The sequence below is a fragment of the Callorhinus ursinus genome, unplaced genomic scaffold (assembly GCF_003265705.2).
Source record: "Callorhinus ursinus isolate GAN/ISIS: 27379988/994484 unplaced genomic scaffold, GSC_fseal_2.0 scaffold22, whole genome shotgun sequence".
In the NCBI taxonomy this organism is placed as follows: Eukaryota; Metazoa; Chordata; class Mammalia; order Carnivora; family Otariidae; genus Callorhinus; species Callorhinus ursinus.
Window position 1 is genome coordinate 12,133,621 of NW_027397084.1, and position 15,154 is coordinate 12,148,774.

A 15,154-nucleotide genomic window follows, 5' to 3' on the forward strand; every position below is an offset into this window, starting at 1 on the left:
GAGTTGGTTCAGCCTTGTATGGACACCTCCTGCACAATTCTGACTTTCCTTCCCCGGAGCAATTAGCATTTCATTTCGGGAGGACTTTCCATTGTATTTTAAAAATCCAATCAATACAAATAGAAAAAGAAACTCCATTTTCAGTGACCTTTTCCTCACCTACCACTCCTGTCCTTAGGGAAGCTTAAAGAATTTTCATCAGTACACTAAAAAAGTAGATAGTTGGATGTACTGCAAAACTTTTCAACACTTGACTACAAATCCCCACGACTGCCAAGACATTCTTATAAAGAAATCATTTGCGGAAACTTAGCAACTACTGTTTTTGTGAAATGGTCCCTGTGGGGATGAGGTTTAGGCCTGACTTTTTTTTTTTTTTTTTTTAATTTAGTTTCTGTATCTTGTGCCTGGTATCCAACATTAGTTACAGAATAAACAGTGCTTTCCAAAGACTGACAGGGTCAGCTGCTCTGGGAATGTGGCCGGTGACCTCCCTGACTGATTATTGTCCAGCAGGCTGCTTCCAAGTCAGTTGAAAGGTAAGCATTCTTTCTGTATAAGTGCATGCTGCTTTGGAACATGGTTCAACTTCAACTGATAAATCTGAAAGTATATCCTGGGCATGCTGTCTCAAAGGGCACGGAGCTGTTACTTTGGGGGCAAAGTGATTTGTCACGTCAACACAACCGCAACAGCGAAGCTGCTGGGTTTTAGGGGAGGAGTGAGCTACATACAGTGTTGCATCTGGTTGCTTTGATTAAAGCCCTAAAGGCACAGGAAAACTTCCATCCAGAACTCGTTTCTCAAGTTCGAAACACACAGTGTAAATCTAATATTCAAAAAGTAAAGCCGTCCATTTCTGAGCCCTTTTTCCTGAAATCTTATCAATTTAAGTTGGCTGTTGTCTTCCCTCCTGAAATAGCAATGCCGTGTGTGTGTGTGTGTGTGTGTGTGTATGTGTGAGAGAGAGAGAGAGAGAGCGAGAGCAAGAGAGAGAGAGAGAGACACTACTAGGAAGTATATCTACTATTCAGAGGATCTGGAAATATAGTGTGTTCCCAAATGTAAGAGCAAAAACTTGTTCAATCCACACATCGTGGAGGTCCCCATGAACAAGAGAAAATGTATCCTAAGTCTCTCGAAAATTATAGATGCTGAGTATAGAATAGTGGAGAAAATGGAACATGCTGGAATTAGATCCCCAAGTGGTTTTAATCAGCTTGTATGTCATAGATTCTTGAGGTATGGATTTAGTTTCATATCAGAATTGCTGTTATTTCTAAATTATCATCAGTGTTGCTAGTATTAGTTTTTTTAGCCTCACAATTTTATTTTTCAATAAGTTTTGATAAAAGAGTTACATTTTTCAGATGCACACGTTCAAAAAGCTAACACTTTTCAAAGTTCTCACAGCTCTCACTTGATTGAACTATTTTCTACTGTTCCAAACGAATGCTCTATCATCAAGAAATGATTTTATAAAGAAAATGTCTCTTTCCGGACATTGACTAAAATGTCTTTTCTACAGTCATTTTATAAAATATGGCCCAGAACCAAAATAAGGGCACCAGCAGTATCAGAAGAAGTAAAAAAAACCCCATCATATTCCAGTAGAAAAGGTTTATATTTCACTGAAGAGTGGTAATTACAAAGGTACAAATTTGTTAAGCTGTTATTATCATAATTATCATATACTGATATTTTAGGGTTTGCTTTTGTGTCCACTTGGCAGATTCAACTTACAAAGATGTTTATTATATAGTGACAAATTCAACTTTAAAAAATTCCTTTGTAGACATTATCTTTTCACAAACTGTGGGCATGTACCATAACTCTTAGTGTCCTGTACCTCTGGCCGGCAGAGGCCGGAAGGGATGCTTACACGTGGTGATGGTGGGACATTAAAAGTCTCCCTGTGTTTGTGTTTTCCAGATGCATAGACAGATGAGAAGATAAGCATCAGAGGAATTTTCCAGAAGAAGAGTCCGCAGCTGCTGCTTGAGAGTTTACAGTTGCCAAACCTGATAAATAGACTCAGGTAGGGGTGCTGGGAAAACTAGAAGATTCTGGGGGCCAGGCCCTGCATTTTGTTTTTCACTGCCCCTCCCACCGGCTCATCCCATTTGACCATCAAACAAAGCCTTCTAGAGGCATTGTAAAATTTCAACTAGGAGCAACACCCATAGGTCAACAGCTCTGTGAGATCAGTTTTCAGTGCTAGGTCTATGCTAGATTTGCATTTGGCTCTTGGGGACCACAGGGAACACATTTCCAGTGTGGTTTTGGGGACAGGCTCCTGCAGGCATGTGCTGAGTGTAGTATCCTGGTCCACCAATAAATGGGTGTGGGGCTTCCATGGGCTTCTGATGGGACTGTGGAGAGCGTACAGGACCCACCCATGTCCTGCAGGTGCTATGTGGGATGATAAACCCATATAAAAGGCATTCATTGTCTCAGAAGAGGACCCCATCTTAATAAAAAGATATTTATCCTTGGAGCACACAATGAGGAAGATTCCCAGTCGTCTACACCAGGCTTTGCAGACTGTTATTTTTTCAAAAGAAAACAGCATTTGTTTTTCATGCCTTGTGGGTGTCTGCCTACCTTGCGAGGTTTCAGAAGTAGAGCCTCTTATCTGTGCTTTTGCTGTGGAGATGTAAGTTCTTTAAATGGCAGGTAGGGGGGAAATCGCCACTGAAAACAAAACAAACTATATTAACTCTCTGGCCCTGTAGAGGAACCAGCCATTTTAATAGCCGCACACTCCACGTTCCCCCAGTTTTTGAACAGAGGCGCAAAATGACAAAATCTGAGCGGCTGCGATTTCACCCTCTGTAAGAGGCACATGGTGAGGGTGCGAAGGAATGGAAGTGATGCCAGTGTCTTGAAGTAGATATCACTTGCTGAGGGTCATTTGTTGCATTTTTGAATGAAATTCTTGCTGGCCCACAGTGGCGTAGGTTTTAATTTCCTGTTTGGAGTGACCTGTTACTAATGTTTCTGGAAAAAAATCGTAAATTTCCAACTCAGAAAGGAATTACAGATATTTCTGTTCTTTTTTTTAAATAATAGCTTTATTGAGATGAAAATTCACATCCCATAAAATTCACTCTTTTAAAGTATAAGTAAAATTCAGTGGTTTTGAATATATTCAGAGTTACGGCATCACCATGACTATCTAATTTCAGAACAGTTTTGTCACCTCAGGAGGAAGCCCCGTATCTGTAAGCAGTCACTCCTCATTCTGCTCCCACTCACCAACTGGCAACCACACGTTATCTTTCTGTTTCTGTGGAATTGTCAAGTATTCTGGATGGTTCGTATAAATCATCATATAATATGTGGCTTTTTTTGTGACCAGCTTCTTTCACATATCATGTTTCCAAGGTTTATCCATGTGGCTGTTGTATCAAGCGCTTCATTCCTTTTTATCGACTAATAATGTGCTGCTGTGGGATGTTTCACATTGCTTCACCACTCACATGTTGGTAGACTTTGGTGTGGTTTCCACTTTCTGACTTACGAATAATGCTATATCACGAACATTTGTGTACAAGGTTTTGTGGATGCATGTTTTTGCTTCTCTTGTGTGCATTGCTAGGAGTGGAATTGCTGGGTCATATAACTATACAGAATGTTGGGGAACTGCCACACTGTTTTCTTTTTTTTTTTAAAGATGTGTTTATTTTAGAGATGAGAGAGAATGAGTGAGAGAGTGTGAGTGGGGGGAAGAGTCAAATGCTCCACCTACAGATCCACCCAGGTGCCCCCGCCACACTGTCCTCTCAAGTGGCTGTCCCACTTTATAGGCCCACCAGCCACGTAGGAGGGTTCCGGTTTATCCACTTGTTGCCAAAGCTTGTGATTGTGACTTGATTTTAGTCATCCTAGTGGGTGTGAAGTGTTATCTCGTTGCGGTTTTGATTTGCATTCCCTAATCACAACATCTTTTCATGCGCTTGTTGGCCATTCCTTTGTCTCCTTTGGGAGAAATGTCTGTTCAAATCCTGAGGCCATTGTTAAACCGGGTTGTTTGTATTTTATATTGCTGAGTTGGAAGAATCCTTTATACAATTTGGATATAAGTCCCTTATCAGAGGAATGATTTACAAATGTTTTCTCCCACTCTCTGTGTTAATTTTTGTGCCACTTTTGTTCAGACTTTGATACTATCTTTGAACTCACTTTTTTTTCTAGATAAACTTCACATAGTCCAGAGAGATCACGGCACACACTTTTAGAGACAGCCTGCTTGATGGCGCACACTGTGTTAAGTTCTTGGCACACATTACCACATTTGATTTTTGTAATAACATTAAGAGTTTGGTGTCATCCCTTATTTTAAGGGAAAGGGAATGGAAACTCTGAGAATGAGTTTGCTCAAAGTGACCCAACTAGAAGATGGCAGAATCTGCAAACGACTCCCATTCTTCCTGCTTCTTAAGTCTGTTTTTCCCTCCTTTATGCCAATAGTTAATTTTTTGAGTAAGGTAAGTGAACAATCAATATTGTGTTCATCTGTAATATGATTTGTGTTGGATAAATGCATTTTATTCCAATTTCCTACCAAAAGTCCTATGAATAACAGTGCATGACAAGTCTTCAGCCACATCCGTTTGGTACATTTCCCTCCTGCCCCCTTCCCCTCTCTTTCCTCATTTGTTTGTTTGTTTGTTTTTTTTCTTTCCTTCCTCTCCCTCCTCTCCTCTTACCTTTACAAGAATTTATTTGGTCCTTACTATGTTCTAAGTGCCTGGATAAAGTGATGCATAACGTACCCTGCGGTGCTTATGCTCTAGCAGAAGAGACAGACCTCAGATGAATAGATAAGGATACACTCAAAATATCCTGTGAAATAATATACCCTCAGAGGTGATAAGAGCTGTGAAGAAGAACACAGCAAATGAGTGGGCAGAGGGTTTGCTCTTTTAGCTGGGGTCTTTGGGGAAGACCCAAAGACCCTTCTGGATGAAGGGAGAAGGGAGCCACATGACTCTGGGGAGAGAGCGTTCCTGTCAGAGGAAGGAAAATGCTTGTGGGACAGACAAGCAGAGAGAAGACCAGGGTGGCCCCGTCTCTGCTGTTTGACCAGTAATAGACGAGTACTAGCTTTGGCATAGATATACTTTTACCTAAAAAAAAAAAGCCCTTGTCCCTAAACCATATCTAAAATATCTATCTTTAAACGTACCTCTGTAAGTAGGTGGAATAGCTACTATTCAGCACAGAGTGCTGGTGCTATTTACCCACTCCCCTATTCTGTCTGCGAAGAACTTACTTGTTCAGAGGTGCTAAGTGCACAGTGGTTAGGAGCTTGGTCCAAGGAACCTGAGTGCCGCCAGTTAGTTGTGTAACTGTCTTATTATTCTCTTTAACTCTAAAATGGGTGTATTAGTGTGCTAAGGCTGTGGTAACAAAAACCATAGACTGGATGACTTAATAGAAATATCTTTCCTCCCGGTTCTGGAGGCCAAATGCCCAAGGTCAAGGTGTTGGCAGCATTGGCTTCCCCGGAAGGCCTCTCTCCTTGCTTGTAGATGGTTGCCTTCTCTCTGTCTTCACATGGTCTTCTCTAATTTTTCTGCCTTTGTCCTAATCTCTTCTGATAAGGACACCTGTCATAATGGATTAAGGCCTACCCTAATGACCTCATTTTACCTTAATCACCTCTTGACATATCCTATTTCCAAATATAGTCTTATTCTGAAATGCTGGGTGTTAGAACTTTAACACGATTTTGCGGGGCAGGGGACACAATTTGGCCCGTAACAATGGTGAACATAATAGTATCTCCTGTCTAGAGTTGTTTGGAGAATTAATTGAGATAATATATGTAAAGCCTTAAAGGAGTTCCGGGCACAAGGTGAGTGCTGTTAAAGTGTGCTAAGTAAAAGTATTGTTATCCTACTTAGATCTAGTCATGCCTATGTGGTAAGTTTGTTGAGGGAAGAAACGTAAAGGTTCTATCTTTTAATTGTATTATTTTTATTTATTATTCAAAAAAAATTCCGCCTGCCCCTGGAATAATCTTCACCTATTATAGCTTCTTAGTACACGTTTGCTGAAGTTAAACTTTTCATCCCTGGTGGGGGGGACCTCACTGGCGCGCCTCCCTCATCATCACTCTTCTCTTATTCCCCAACTAGCTCTGCATCCCATCACTCCTCTGCTTCTAACTGGATCCTAAATTTCATCTTCAGGCCTTAAACTAGCAATAACCGAGTTTCCTTTTGTAGCCGTAGCATGCTTTTTTTTTTTTCCCCCAGAGAGATTTTGGAAGTTCCACTTACATAAAATTTCAACTATTGCCTTGCTTTTTGACACATACCAACCTTGCATACTAGGACCCCTATAAGACATAGTTTTCAACCTTGTTAGGCCAACAAGGGTGTACGATTGTTTTTCTGGAATGCAGAGTTGAGCCAAAGAGGGAAGTCCCTTTTGCCCATGAGTCTGATACAGTGTTTCTGAATTCATCATTCCAAAGCAGGGCTAGCTAGGTTTACTTCTCACTAAGTGTTTCCCTTTTGGAGCTCTTGGGCAACTCCGCCTGGCAACAGAGAACCAGCTATCACCACTCTGAAGGATGGAGCCCCACAGTACATTTCCTAAAATGTTTTCTTAACAAGTGAAGGAAAAACTGATGGGAAACTTGCCTTAAAGTCCGAAACAGGTGTTAAAATGTTTCAAACAGGCAGAGGGATTAGACCACCATAGAGATCGGTCTTGGCTTAAGCTGAAAGCCATTTTTACTTTTTATTTCCAACCACATAGCTAGGTGGTTGCAAAAAAAAAAAAAAAATAGGGAGAATTAATTACCATCGAGTTACACAGTAATTGTCTTGAAGACATGTAACAGTTTGAAGAAAATGAATTTCATCTCCTATGTCCTAACTTTGTTCCCAGTAGAAAAACCAGAATCATGAAGAACAAAACCGGTGTTTTTTAGGAAGGGAAACACCACTTTTATTTTTACAGGGTTTCTAAGCATCATTTGCCAACTTTTCATGGAAGAAAATTGGCAATACCCTTTGAATATATGGGTTGTGTGTTAACAGTTTTCACTAGTTATCCTTTTGCTCTTTTCCTGTAAGTGTATTTTTAAACTTTTGAGCTACAAAATAATGCATAACTGTCTGGACTACCAGGACCCAAACTGGAATTTGGGAAAACAAGGCTGGCTGATTCATATTGGCCATATGACATTTTACATTTGTCCTTTGTAAACTGCTTTATTAGGGCTGTATTCTAGAGTACATTTTATCTGCTTCAATGGCTATGAATGAATTCTTTGATGGTGGCTTTTTGTCACATGCATCTTTCATGGTTCAGGGAACCTAACCTGTTGGAATATTCTCCTGCTGAAGAGTTTGCTTTTCTATCTAGTGACATTTATCATTATCTAAGGCCAGCTGCCTGACTTCTCTTCAGTGCTCTGTTTATGGGGTTTGAACATCTATAAATGGAAACACTAGCTAACCAGAAATTATCGCCAGGGCTTTCTGATAGTGTCCCGAGCGCTCACAACTTGGAATGTCCTGCAGTATCTAACATGTAAGCACGTCGAATCATTTTCTAGACAGAATCTGAATCTCTTTTTCTGTTTCTCCCTCTCTCCCTCTCCCTCTGTCTCTGTCTCTCTCTCTCATTCAGTTTCAACATGGAATTTGAAAAGCATGAAAAAGGAAGCTTATTAAATGCGAAATTAGAGGAGAAACTGACGGTAAGATGTGTGAGATTTGGCGTACACAGATTGATAGTGTAACTGACGTAGTAACAAAGCAGCGATCACAGATTGGCAAAGTTGTACTAACTAGCTTGCGTTTCCGTGTTTTTTTCTGGTCACCCTCCTGAACACTAATGAGTTCCATGGACTTTGCTGAACACAGTACAATAAAATTATTAATAAAATTTCAATACTAGAATGTGGGCAAATTTGATTTTAGTTAAATGATGTGTTTTACCTCCATTTTAAAAACCAGAATCCATTTATTTTGAGCCCTCATTGTAATTGTCTCAATACCGGAAGATTATTTCATTTATTGAGCCGAAGCTTAGCAAAGTCCAGTTTCTCTCAGAGATACTAGGAATATGTGTCCAGAAAAATATATAAGTGACTATTTTAATATTTTATCAAGTAAGTTAATGATCTTCTAGTGTAAGGATAAAGCTTACTCGTCAGAAGGGTTTTATTATTTTGCTATGAAGGTTGTAAAAGTAAGTTTACCTTAATGCTGAGAAATTACATGTCAATGCACCGTAGAGTTTACCTATATTTGCTCAAACATAAAATATACTATAGACTGGAGTAGTAGAACGTGCTGTTCCTGGTTCACCTGATGGGTATAGGAGGCTAAATTATGCTTGGAAATGTACTGTGGCTACAGAGTTAACGATAGAACAGGGCGTGGCTAATTTTAACAATAGTACAAGTAGCAAAAAGTAAAACTACGGCAACTTTTAAGACTATGACTGCTTAAAATCGTGAGAATGCATTGTTCTGGATGTTTGAAATAGAGATTAATGCACTCTTAATGATAGTAAAACTTGAAAGATGAAAAAAAACCCCAGAGGGTTGAAAATTCCTGAAGTATATTAGAATTTCAAAGTCTTGAAGAAATACATTGAATAAAATATAACTTTTTCTTAAAGGATTCGGGTCATCATTTTGAATATTAGCTGTGGATCTCTGTTCTAGGTGGTTGTCTAGCCACAGACTGGCTTTTTGACTATTTTGAAAAGCTATGCATTATTATGAACTAACTAGGGGTTTTGAGTCAAAAAGGTTTGTGTGACAGTTCTCACTCCACAACTTCAAAATGTGGGACTATGGGATTTTGTTTAAGCTTTCTGAGTCGCAGTTAACTCACTTGTAAGATGGGGAGTAGTAATACTAATTTGAAGGCTGTCATGACGATTAAAAACTATAATGTTTGAGGGTTCCCTGAGCTGAACCTAATATTTTCAAACTGTTTTTGGCTTGACTTACTTAGAAAATACATACCCAAAGTTTATTAATATAGAAAGAGAAATCTGAAGTGCATTTCAAAGTAAAAGGAAACCTCGGACATGCTTAGTGGTTATAAAACCTTTATGGAACCAGATAGAGAGTAAATAAATACATGAATAAAGAGTTGCTATGAATTAGTGTGAAATTTGACCCAGAGCTTTCTGGCAATCTTTTATGGGGAGTTTTGTAAATCAATATAGTGAACATGGGGCAAGTAAACAGAAGTGAAAATGGTCTCTTATGTGCGGTGATTTGCACTCTCTGGAGGGTCAGACATTCTGCATGCTGGACTCTACCTTGAACACAGGTGTGAATCTAGAAGTGAGCAAAAACCTCTCCTTAGAGGAAGTAGCTGTTACAAAATTCATGAACATTACTCTGGAGGAGAGATCTAGGGCTAGCCTCTGATTAAATGCCAGAAGAGTAGAGGGAAATGTGGGACAGTTCAGAAGGGCTGGGAACATCTAATCCGCACTGAGAAGAGATGGTTCTCGGCGGAGGGTGGGGGGCACATTAAAGTTCAGTAGTGTGGGCAGTTGCCTCTATAGGCAAACAGAGCTACATACGGATGTAACCCAGATATCTTTCAGATAAAGGAATTTTCGTGACACTGTTATCAAGAAAAGGTTAACTTACATTCAGTATCTCTAAGAGAGCTGGAAAATAGATAATATATCTCTGAAAGTTTACAGTAGAAATTATTTTGGTTAACACTTTGGCTTTTTATGTGGATAAACATCTAAAAACTTCAACTTGTGGAGCATTGTGTTCCTTGCTAATACCGATGTAATACGGTGTGACTGGCTAGGTTGCTGTATACAGTTAAAGATGTATTTTTGTAGAGTTTGTTAGGTTCTGAAAGTTATTAAATTTATTATAAACAGTGACGTTCATAAAAATATGGTTTTTAAAAGGAGAAAATATTTTTCTATTAAAATAAATATGTATACACTATATTGCTGAGTTATAATATGTATCTTCTTTAAAATTAAAGGTGTGCTCATAAAGATTTTTTATTATGAACAATGTTATGGAATATATCACACAATTAAGAAATTTACATGATTGGCTTTATTTGAAAAAAAATTCCAAGGTGAGATCTACAGCCAATAAGAAAATCAACAGTCTACAGATTTTTAGAATTCATCAGCTATTCTATCCAAAGAAATAGACAAAAGTAAAATAAGGTTCTTTTTGTTTCCTTCAAGATTTTATTTAAATTCGAGTTAGTTCACATACAGTATAGTATAAGTTTCCGGGGTAGAATTTAGTGATTTGTCAGTTGCATACAACACCCAGTGTTCACTCCAAGTGCCCTCTTTAATGCCCATCACCAATTACCCCATCCCCCACCCCCTCCCTTCCAGCAACCCTCAGCTTGCTACCCATAGTTAAGAGTTTCTTATGGTTTGCCTCCCTCTCTCTTTTCGTCTCATTTTATTTTTTTCCCCTTCCTCTATGTTCATCTCTTTTGTTTCTTAAATTCCACATATGCATGAAATCATATGATATTTGTCTTTCTCTGACTGACTTATTTTGGTTGGCATAATACCCTCTAATTCCATCCACGTTGTTGCAAATGGCAAGATTTCATTCTTTTTGATGGCTGAGTAATACTCTATTATATATAATACACGCACACACACACCCCACATCTTCCTTATCCATTCGTCAGTTGATGGACGTTTGGGTTCTTTCTGTGTTTGGCTATTGTGGACATTGCTGCTATAAACACTGGTGTGCGTGTGCCCCTTCAAATCACTGTTTTTGTATCCTTAGGATAAATACCTAGTAGTATAGTTGCTGGATTGTAGGGTAGTTCTATTTTTAACTTTTTGAGGAGCCTCCATACTGTTTTCCAGAGTGGTTGCACCAGCTTGCATTCCCACCAACAGCGTAGGAGGGTTCTCCTTTCTCCGCATCCCCGCCAACATCTGTCGTTTCCTGGCTTGTTAATTTTAGCCATTCTGACTGGTGTGAGGTGGTGTGCAATGTGGTTTGGATTTGTATTTCCCTGATGCTGAGGAATGTTGAGCTGTTTTTCATGTGTCTGTTAGCCATTTATATGTCTTCTTTGGAGAAATGTTCATGTCTTCTGCCCATTTCTTGATTGGGTTATTTATTTTTTGGGTGTTGAGTTTGGTAAGTTCTTTATAGATTTTGGATATTAGCCCTTTATCCGATATGTCATTTATAAATATCTCCCATTCCATAGGCTGCCTTGTAGTTTTGTTGATTGTTTCTTTTGCTGTGCTGAAGCTTTTTGTCTTGATGAAGTCCCAATAGTTCATTTTTACCTTTGTTTCCCTTGCCTTTGGCGATGTGTCTAGGAAGAAGTTGTTGTGGCTGAGGTCAAAGAGGTTGCTGTCTGCTGTTCTCCTCTAGGATTTTGATGGTTTCCTGTCTCACATTTAGACCTTTCATCTATTTTGAATTTATTTTTGTGTGTGGTGTAAGAAAGTGGTCCAGTTTCATTCTTTTGCATGTTGCCATCCAGTTTTCCCAACACCATTTGTTGAAGAGACTTTTTTCCATTGGACATTCTTTCCTGCTTTGTCAAAGATGAGTTGACCATAGAGTTGAGGGTCCATTTCTGGGCTCTCGATTCTGTTCCATTGATCTATGTGTCGGTTTTTGTGCCAGTACCATGCTGTCTTGATGATGACAGCTTTGTAATAGAGCTGGAAGTCCGGAACTGGGATGCCTCCAGCAGCTTTTCTTTTTCAGGGTCACTTTGGCTATTTGGTGTCTTTTCTGTTTCCATACAAATTTTAAAGTTGTTTGTTTTAGCTCTGTGAAAATGCTGGTATTATTTAATAGGGATTGCATTGAATATGTAGTTTGCTTTGGGAAGTATAGACATTTTAATAATACTTGTTCTTCCAATCCATGAGCATGGAATGTTTTTCCTTTTCTTTGTGTCTTCCTCAATTTCTTTCATAAGTGTTCTATAGTTTTCAGAGTAAAAATTCTTTACCTCTTTGGTTAGGTTTATTACTAGGTATCTTATGGGTTTTGGTACAATTGTAAATGGGATTGATTCCTCGATTTCTTTTTCTGCTGCTTCATTATTGGTGTATAGAAATGCAACAGACTTCTGTGCATTAATTTTATATCTAGCAACTTTGCTGAATTCCTGCATCAGTTCTAGCAACTTTTTGGTGGAGTCTTTCAGGTTTTCTACTTAGAGTATCATGTCATCTGCAAAGAGTTTGACTTCTTCTTTGCTGATTCGGATGCCTTTTATTTCTTTTTGTTGTCTGATTGCTGTGGCTAGGACTTCTAGTACTATGTTGAAGAGCAGTGGTGATAGTGGACATCCCTGCCGTGTTCCTGACCTTAGGGGGAAAGCTCTCAGGTTTTAACATTTTGGTTGACATTTGCCCATAAATAAAATGTTTGACTTCTTCTTTGCCAATTTGGATGGCTTAATAGGATTCTTAGCTACATATCCAATATGGATTTCACCTTATAGGGGTAAGAGAATTGCTACCTTTAGCTATGGACTCTTTTTTTGCCCTGAATTTGTTGTTCTTTGGAAATTAGAAGTAAAGATTCTTGGGAGCTTGACAGTTAAATGGTCATCAATAGATAATCAATTAAGAAATATGATACTCAAACCCTTCAATATGTCCTAAACTTAACAATCCCACCTAAATTTTTCACAAATCGGTTGATATGATCCCAATTTTTTAAACATGAAAAAGAAAACTCAATTAGCATGGACTTAAACGGACATTTCCATCCCTTGAAAAACCAACATATTAAGCTGAGCTGGATATTTTAGTCCTCCCTGATTCTGCAAAATCAGATTACACTAAAGGTGATTTTTATGGGAATGCAGGGAGGGAGGGAGCTATTTTGTAACAATATAGTTCTGTTTGGTTGGTTCCACAATAATTGGTGTTGGAGCTGAATGGATCTTTTGTTTTTCCTGATGAGGTTTGAGTAACCATTGTATCATGTGTTCCCCAAAGTACATTCCTTAGAATTCTGATTTTCTAAACTCCATGAGAAGAGGTTCTGATCTATGCTCAAGAATATTCGTGAAACACAGTGTATAGAATGAACTACACAGTCATAAAATTCTTTCTGGAGACTCCTATTGTATTTTAACACACTGAAGGCCTTGAGACATTCTGGAGGTTAATCTTGTACTTCTTAAACTCCCTACCAATGTAATGTATTTTAATGTGTGAATGCAATGACAGTGAATATTCTGGCCAGTGTTCTCTGGAACACATTTTAGGAAGTGGTGTGTCAGTATATTAATTGTTTGATTTTATTTATGAGTTTCATTTTCAGAATAATGATACACAGAATAATAAACTTAAGCTGGGTATCATTTATATCTATAACATGAAGTTATTTCTGGCACAGTGTTGAAAGTAAGTACATGTCTATTTAGTATGTTTTAATAAATAAGTAAAATTAAGGCAGGATATCCTATTTTCCAAAATCTTTTTCTTTTAGGTTATTAAATGCATCAACAAAGAATTTCACTTATATTTATCTTCAACTAAAATTTCTTAATGAAAAGGAACAATCCATGTATTAACATGGTAAAAATGGTCATGCACCTCAGGATATTCTGAAATAATAATGTTTTCTTTAAGAGATGATAAGAACAAGCACATTTTATGCATAAACCTAATAATTTCTATTACTTTAGTATAATATGTCTCAAGAGACAATTCTATCTTCCCTAGTAATAAATGTTCAATAAATATCACAAAAATAATGATAATGAGAAGGGTAAGTCATCCAATTCACTTTATATTGAAGCTTGGTAGAAGCAAATTAACACAGTAGTCAATTTCTGAATGTCATATAAATATTGCTTTTTTGAGTAAGAGAAATTTTTGAGATTGAAAAATTATGTCATCTGACAGATTTATCTGTCAGATGTATCTCATAGGATGTATCTCATAGAAGGAGGTGGAAACCTAAATTTTAGATAACTAAAATTTTACTTTTTATGTTTAAAATTTTTCAACTTGTTTTGACTTTGGGGGTGAAAGTTTTATCCAATGACTTAAAAATTTACCTATAAACTCACAAAAAAAAACAAAACCCATTATTCTAGGTTTCAGGAAGAAAGAGGTCTCATGCCACTTCTCTTTGATACAATGAAAGAGAAAAGAAATTGAAGAAAAACTGTGGTTAAAATGCAGAAACACAGAAAACTATGCATTTTTTAAATTCTGTGATAATTCAGGGAGGCACACTTTTTAAATAAGGTTCAATTAGTTATTCATAGCTTCATTAACACAAATAACACTAATTATTTTCTAAGAAGGAACTTGTTGGCAAACAAAAAAACATGGGACTAGCGCTTGGTTATAGTTCCCAATGTTATTATCTGATGGCAAGTCTGACTTTTGTTGGGGAACACCTTTGCAGATGCAAACTAGTGTTTGTTAGGTAGAAAAAGCAGAAAGAGCCTTTCAAATCAATGGACATTTTTTAAATGCCTGTTTTGAACAAGACAGGGTCCTGAGGACTGTAGTGGAAGCACACATGAGAAAGTCTTGACCACCAAGGAGATTATTATATTTTATTATTTTTAGTAGGTTATGAAACAATAATGATAAATTTTAGTAGCTTGGAAATATTCTAAGTGTAGAAAACATAAACATCCCCAATTCTTTTTTCTCACATAGACTTGAGACAGCAAGTCTGCAATTATTCAGCAGAACATCTTAACAGTGGAACAATTGTAAATTATTTTATATTGTCGCATATTTTATTCTGTCATAATATTGACTGTTGGAGGTCACTGAAAGGACATAACCGCTGGTTGACCCACAGTGAGCTGGACTCTGGCAGTTGGAGATTCTTCCCCTCTTGCCACCCTCTTCCTTGGAATATACATTCTGCCTAACATTCCCGTGGGAGGTGTTTTCAATGAAGTAGCTTTGAGAGAGTAAGGTGTTGTTGATACCATCTGGATGGTATAGTGTCTGAACCCAGTTAAGTTCCCCATACAGAATTTTAAGATTCTGATGGTTGGGTGTGGAGCTCTACTCATCTTGCGATGCCTAAGACAAGCTCATCAGTAAGTTCCTGGCTTAGTAAACCTGCCATCTTCCAATCTGGAGTGGTCTGCTTATTTGGTCTCTCCTACCCCTCCATGTGTAGGGG

At 38.0% G+C, this 15,154-nt stretch overlaps 1 protein-coding gene across 8 annotated transcripts in view; it reads left to right on the plus strand.

The window, feature by feature from the left end:
- Nucleotides 1-403: 403 nt before the first annotated feature.
- Nucleotides 404-15,154, plus strand: part of MLIP (muscular LMNA interacting protein) — a 252,003-nt gene continuing 237,252 nt past the window's right edge. For 4 of the 8 annotated variants that reach the window (XM_073905119.1, XM_073905117.1, XM_073905116.1 and 1 more), the window contains exon 1: nucleotides 7,542-7,723. In XM_073905119.1, coding sequence (XP_073761220.1) covers nucleotides 7,661-7,723 — 63 coding nt within the window. In that variant the 5' untranslated portion in view covers nucleotides 7,542-7,660. Of the gene's footprint in view, nucleotides 540-1,932; nucleotides 2,039-3,208; nucleotides 3,317-7,541; nucleotides 7,724-11,032; nucleotides 11,153-15,154 lie in introns of those variants that run through there. The other 4 variants (XM_073905111.1, XM_073905112.1, XM_073905114.1 and 1 more) reach the window with 4 other exon arrangements.